At 37.9% G+C, this 6,831-nt stretch overlaps 1 protein-coding gene across 1 annotated transcript in view; it reads left to right on the top strand.

The window, feature by feature from the left end:
• LOC107680499 (CSC1-like protein 2) overlaps positions 1-2,944 on the top strand; it is a 68,181-nt gene extending 65,237 nt beyond the window's left edge. The window contains exons 22-24 of the mRNA XM_016476390.1: positions 217-353; positions 444-521; positions 2,561-2,944. Of these exons, the coding sequence (XP_016331876.1) occupies positions 217-353; positions 444-521; positions 2,561-2,728 (383 nt within the window). The 3' untranslated portion in view covers positions 2,729-2,944. The remainder of the gene's footprint in view (positions 1-216; positions 354-443; positions 522-2,560) is intronic.
• Positions 2,945-6,831: the final 3,887 nt, after the last annotated feature.

The following is a 6,831-nucleotide window of genomic DNA, read 5'->3' as shown; positions in this document are numbered from 1 at the left end:
AGTAGTTGTATCTCGGCCAAATATTGTCCTATCCTAACAAACCATACATCAATGGAAAGCTTATTTCTATAAATCTCAATTAAAAAAAAAAAACCTTTATGACTGGTTTTGTGGTCCAGGGTCACAAATATCCTACTTTAAAGTAAGACACTACAGATGAATAGGGTAAAAATAGAGTACCATCCAAATGTGGCTCACTTCCTCTTGATTTCTCAGGGTTTTTGACCCCGACGTCCATGTTTACCTTCGTGGTGCTCATCATCACCATCGTGGTCTGCCTGTCGCACGTGTGCTTCGGTCACTTCAAGTACCTCAGCGCGCACAACTACAAGGTACGGGTTGCGGTACTGCAGGTACAGTCCACCGGGCGGCACGGGTAGCTCAGGTAGACCGTCACCTGCCCCCGAGCAGAAACGCTCACCAGCACCTCTGTCTCGTTACAGATCGACACCAAGGACACGGAGATCGACGGAGTGGAGAACGGACGTCCTGCTAGATCCTCACCCTCCAACAAATCTCAGGTACTTTCCCAATGTGAAGCTAGTCGTGGTTTCTTCAAACGACAACGCTCAGAATTGAGTTTTTCATGGTCGTTTTTCACCCTCTCTATGATCCTTAGAGTTAAACCGGCTGTTTTTCTCTTATACTAGTGAACTATTTTTACTTTTGTTTTGTTACTTTCTTTTTTAACATCATCAAGATCTCAAAAATTGTATTTTGTATATTTTCATTAAAATTAAGCACATTTACCCCTCTCTCCACCAGCTCTCAGTAACTTAATAAAAAAAAAATACTAGTATCCTTAGAGTTAAACCGGATGTTTTTCTCTTATACTAGTGAACTATTTTTACTTTTGTTTTGTTACTTTCTTTTTTAACATCATCAAGATCTCAAAAATTTTATTTTGTATATTTTCATTAAAATTAAGCACATTTACCCCTCTCTCCACCAGCTCTCAGTAACTTAATGAAAAAAAAATACTAGTTATTGTTTTGTTCTTATTTTTATTATTAGTAATAATACATTTAAATTATCTTTAATTTACATTGTTTATAATTTGTACATTATAAGTACTACTGATAAATGGGTAGTATTTTTTGTACAAAATAAAAAATATTTGAATAATACGTGATTTTAACAATAAAAAAACATTTATAGTAATTTATAAAAACATAATTATAACAACAAATTATTTCAACATAATTATTTTATTGTTGTTTAAAATTAAATAATTTAATTTATTGTTTTTATAGTACAAGGGAAAGTATACATAATAGTAGTAATTGTTGTACAGAATTAAATTGCTGATTTTAAAGCATTGTGTATGTATTGTTGTTGTTATTATTAATTTTGATCAATTCTAAATACCTAATTAATAATAATAATAATATTTAAGCTACATTTTAAATTATAGTATTTTTAATACTATAAACTGAAACGTAATAGTAGTATTTGTTGTACAGAATCAAATTGCTGATTTGAATAATAAAAACATTTTGTATGTATTTTTGCTATTATTATTATTATGATAATAATATTTACATTTATATTGTTTTTAAAGTACAAGTGATACATAATGGTAGTATTTGTTGTACTAAATTAAATAATGATTTTAATAATACAAAAAATTGTGTCTGAATTGTTGTTATAATTATTAGCTTTATTATTATTGCTTTTATTAATGTATTATTTGTGCATTACCCTGATGAATATTTGGGTGAAAATGTGCTTTATTGTAACTGAAATATTGGCACAATGCAAATAATCTTAATGGTCCTAAAAAAGGCTTAATGCAAAATATAATGTCATGTTTCATTTTCAATGTTTTTTATTGTTATTTCATATTTATTCTTATTCTTGTTGAGCTTGGGGTGAAATATGAACTCTGTGAGATTAAACGATCAAAGGCAATCCTGTCTTCCATTTCATCCATATTTTAAACCGATGCAGACCTGCCAACCTGTACGCATTTTGCGTAGCGGATACGCATTTTGACCTCAAAGTACGCTGGTACGATTTGTCACTCTAAATTACGCAAAAACCTGGTGACGCCTCTTTCCACGCGCAGTATTCAAAACAAGCAACAGAAAAAGAGCTGGCTGTTTTTGTCCATATTAGGGATTTCTGGAGCGTCCTGAGTTCTGTTTCTTCTATAATATATATGTGGATTTTCTACGCGAGGGCGCCGTCAGGCATCCAGTGTGAATGAAACACACATTACATGTGTTCATAGCACTAAATAATGGCCAATCCATAAAAATAATACTTTTTTTTTTTAAATAGCATTTAAAAATAGCAAAAGATAACTAAACCAAAAACTGTGGTAAAAAAATTTAAAAGCTGAGGTATTTATTGAACCGTGGGCTAACTGTATTGTTGCATCCCTACTTTTTACTCTAAAATACTGTATAACAGGAATATCACAAACTGAGTGCAGACCCTGATTATTAACCTATAAAAAATATTTAACATTAAACCCCCCCCCCCGAGGTTGGCAGGTCTGACAGATGGATGTTTTTATACGACCTGTGATTGACTCTTGTGCGTCTGTTTTCAGCAGCAGATGTACATCGCCCAGGTCCTGCAGGACCCAAACTCTGACGAGACCGGAGCAGGCAGCGGAGAGTCCTCGCAGGACGAGGAGATGATCAACGCCGGGAGCAGCCTAAATGAGGCCGACTTCCAGTCCGGAGAGGACAGTCTCATCGCCAACGAGGTCCACCAGTAGCCACAGCCGAGAGATCATGTCTGTTTGTCCCCGTCGAACGCTGTGAACCGGCTCCAAACATCAGCACCTTAGAAACCCAAAACACTCAGACTGTACATAAGCACACGCTCCGATGCTTACAAACCATTTCGCACATGTGCATGAACACATCGGCGACTGCTCGTTTGGAAGCTCAAATCCCGGATTTCCCTTTTCGAAAAAATTCCAAGTTTGGATTAAAAAAAAAAACGCCTCAGGAAATGTAATAACGGATGGGAAAATGTCCTGTTTTCGTTGCGCTCTTTCTCCCATGGTTCGCCTTAACAGCGATAGTATTGCCGGATTTATTTGCTCGCTTTTTCGTGTTCTTTGCCTAAACGATTGGATCTGGCATTCCAAAGGAAAGGTGCAATAGCGAGAGCGTATCGTCAGAATTCGGCTTGAAATCCATCGGCTTTTGACTGCGTTCACTGTACAGAACACTGACAGACTGACTGAATCTCCTGTCGCCGCCATTGAAACCACTACGGCGATGGCATTCTTGAGTTCCTCGTGCTCCGATTTAAACTTCTCCCCGATGTACAGTATTTCCAGAGACGCGCTGTGTGTTTGTGTTGTCACTGAATGACCCATATTCTTACGTTTTTGTTTTTTTTGGTATTTTTAACGCTATTTTTGCCTTTAACGGATGTGTTTGTATGCCTGCAACGGAGTACTGACGTTCCCGTCTTTGTAGCGCAGTAGAAACCGCTTGCCGCTCATAACGTGACCTTACGGACTAGATGCAAAACAGCGATGGAGAATCAACGATTCGAGGCGTTTGAGAAGATTCGTAGTTAACCAAATGCATCTGATCGGGAAACTGCCAATTCAGATCTTAGTTTAGAAACCGAATCCCTGTAGTCTGGATAGTGTAAACGAGGACAGCTAGTGAAAAACGGGCTCTTGTTTGGTGCCTGCTTTTGTCCGAAATGTTTTGGGAGGAATCTGGCGTCGGAAATGCGTTTAGTTACGAACGACTGACTGAGTTTGTTTGTTTTTTCTAGTTGTGTAGTTAAACCTGGTGAGATTGATCTAATCCAAGTACTAATATTAAGAGAAATGTAGCCGTCACATGAAGCATCTGACTGTCGATACGCAGCAGCAACAAACGGCGTCGATTCAGTTTTAGTGAGCTAGATGAGAAATAATAACGGCTTGTAGCGAAAAACCACCACTGAAGACTCATCGCTAGAGATCTGATCCGGTTGCGATGAACCCCAAGCTGAGATAACCCTTAATTCTAATTCATAAAAGAAAATGACCAAGTGAAGAATTATCATGCTTAACTTGAGGGTTTTGTTACAACCGATCTCCATTATATCTGTCTTAAAGAAATAGTTCACCCAAAAATTTAATTTGGTTACCAAGTCCTCACCCTCAGGTCATCCAAGATGTAGATGGGTTTGTTTCTTCATCAGATTTGGAGAAAAAAGATGAGTTTGTTTCTTTCACACAACAGATTTGGAGAAATTTATCATTCCATCACTTGTTCACCAGTGGATCCTCTGCAGTGAATGGGTGCCGTCAGAATGAATGTCCAAACAGCTGATAAAAACATCACAATAATCTACAAGTAATCCACACCACTCCAGTCCATCAGTTAACATCTGGAGACGACAAAAGCTGCGTGTTTTTAACAAACAAATTCATCATTAAGACGTTTTTAACAAAAATATGAATCTATACTTTGAAGGACAACAGGAGATGGACTTTTTCACTGGAGGAAGCGTTATTATGAATTATGGACTCGTATTTTAGTTAAAAACGTCTTGATGGATTTATTTCTTACAAACACACAGCTTTTGTCTTTTCAAGATGTTAACTGATGGACTGGAGTGGTGTGGATTATTATGATGTTTTTATCAGCTGTTTGGACTCTCATTCTGACGGCACCCATTCACTGCAGAGCATCCATTGCTGAGCAAGTGATGGAATGCTACATTTCTCCAAATCTGATGAAGAAACAAAACTCACCTTGGATAGCCTGAGTACATTTTCAGTAAGTTGGGTGAACTATTCCTTTAATCCATCAAGAACTGATGGAAATCTCAATCTGAAAGGTTTCTATTGGAGCCGATCATGTTTTAGAGTGGCATATTGTCAATATTCAATATTTTCTTACAGAAAACTGACCTTTAAGGGATTAAACATGCGTGTCAACAACGTGTACAGATCTGATGTGCAAACCTGTTTCGTTTTGCAGTACATTACAGACCTTAGTCGGCTGAAGGAACATATAAATATGCCTAATTCGTGAGACGCAAGCAGAACAAATGAGTGTTGATCATTTCAATCTAATAACGATCAGTTTAGAGATTCACTGCTGGTGTTTTGAAGATTAATTTGTTCTTGAGTGAAATTAAACACAACATCTACCCCGACTAAAGTCTGTAATTATTATTATTATTATGCCAGTATTTCATGTTTTCATTCCTGCTGCTGCACACGATTCCTCTAAATTGATGTGCCAGATTGTTTTCTTTTATTTATCAGCCTAAAATTACATTTTGCAGTAGTTTTTGTGACCCAAAAGGTCCAAGCGACACTCCTGAAAGTTCCATCATGTCTGAAAATGATCTTGATGGCAGATCTAGTCTGATGTCTGTTTACTGTGAGTTTTGCACTGATGGTTTTGATTTTTGTTTGGTTTCTGTTACTGTATCCTCAAAGTTAAAAACTGGAGACTTTGTGCAAAAAAAAGCTGGTGATGAAGATGAATCTTAAGGAGGATCTGTTACCGGTTTGCATCATGAACACGCAATATACTGGATTCAGCAAATAACTGGTACTAAAATGACACAAAGTGACTTGAGAATTGAAATCGAACAGCCTCAGGTGTCCTTTTATTTTCCAAACGATAAAAATGTTTACATCTGTGTGTTTCCTTGTTCGTCATCTGTCATTTTTACTTGTTTTCCTTCGGGATTACACATTTCTCATCGATGAAGACACAAATGGTAACCTATGAAAGCTGTAGCTGTGTGCGCTGTTTGGTTTGGAGGAAGTAGCTACACGCTGGAGATACTGACGTCAGTGTGTGTCTTGGAGATCGTCGATGATGAGCGGTGTGTGTGAATATTCTGTGATGAACGTGAGCACAAGATATTGAAAGGCACGCTTTGTATATCCAAAGGAAGGTAATTTCTTCATTTTTGGTTCTGTCCTGTTTTTAGGGCTCCCTCACCGGCTTCTTGTTGAGTTAATGAAGGATTAATCAAGTTTGCACAGATGACTACGAGATGTGCGTTATGCAAGAATGAATCACAGTTTGTTTGTACAAAAGTTTTGATGCCAATGTGTACAGTATGTCTGAAAGGGGCCGAACTTTAACAAAATGTGAACTAAACCTGTTTCTGTTCCTCTAGTCTGCTCACATGCGGCTGCATCCCTGTAAGAGACGTAGACGGACTGCTCTAGAACCTGTGTGAGATTTGTTTTGACACTTTTTCTGTCCGAAGGTTGTCCTTATGGTGAAGCATTTGCCATCTTCAGTTTCTTGATCAATAAAAGTTGGTATTCATTCTGTGCGCTTGATGTGTTGTTGCTTTCGGTCACAAGAGGACGCTGCAGCCTCACAAAAAAACAACAAAAAAAAAAACACTTGAGCAACTTGGACATGACCGTTTCTATGGCCAAAAGTTTTGGCAGTGACATAAATTTGGTGTTTTGCAAAGTTTGCTGATTCAGTATTTGTAGATTATGTTTCTATGGTATACTGAAAAACAATGATAAGCATATCGTAAGTTTTAAAGGCTTTTATTGGCAAAAATATATAATGAGTCAACCAGGCCGTTGTCCAAAAGTCTTGGCCTCACTGTGCGTGCAGATGCTCTCACACCAGCCTGCTGCCATTCCTGAGCAAGCTCTGCACTGCTGGAGACACGACTCTGTAGCTGACTCCTCCGGAGGAGACGGTCCTGGTGATTGCTGGACACTCTGGGACATCCTGAAGACTTCTTCACTGCAGTTGAACCTCTCTCCTTGAAGTTCTTGATGATCCGGTAAATGGCTCTTTCAGGTGCAATATTCTTTGTAGCAATTTCCTTGCATGTGAGGCCATTTTGATGCAAAGCAATGATGGC

This window comes from Sinocyclocheilus anshuiensis, unplaced genomic scaffold, assembly GCF_001515605.1.
Source record: "Sinocyclocheilus anshuiensis isolate Anshui unplaced genomic scaffold, SAMN03320099.WGS_v1.1 scaffold308, whole genome shotgun sequence".
In the NCBI taxonomy this organism is placed as follows: Eukaryota; Metazoa; Chordata; class Actinopteri; order Cypriniformes; family Cyprinidae; genus Sinocyclocheilus; species Sinocyclocheilus anshuiensis.
Note: the sequence above shows the minus strand (reverse complement) of the source record. Positions and strands in the feature narration are given on the sequence as shown.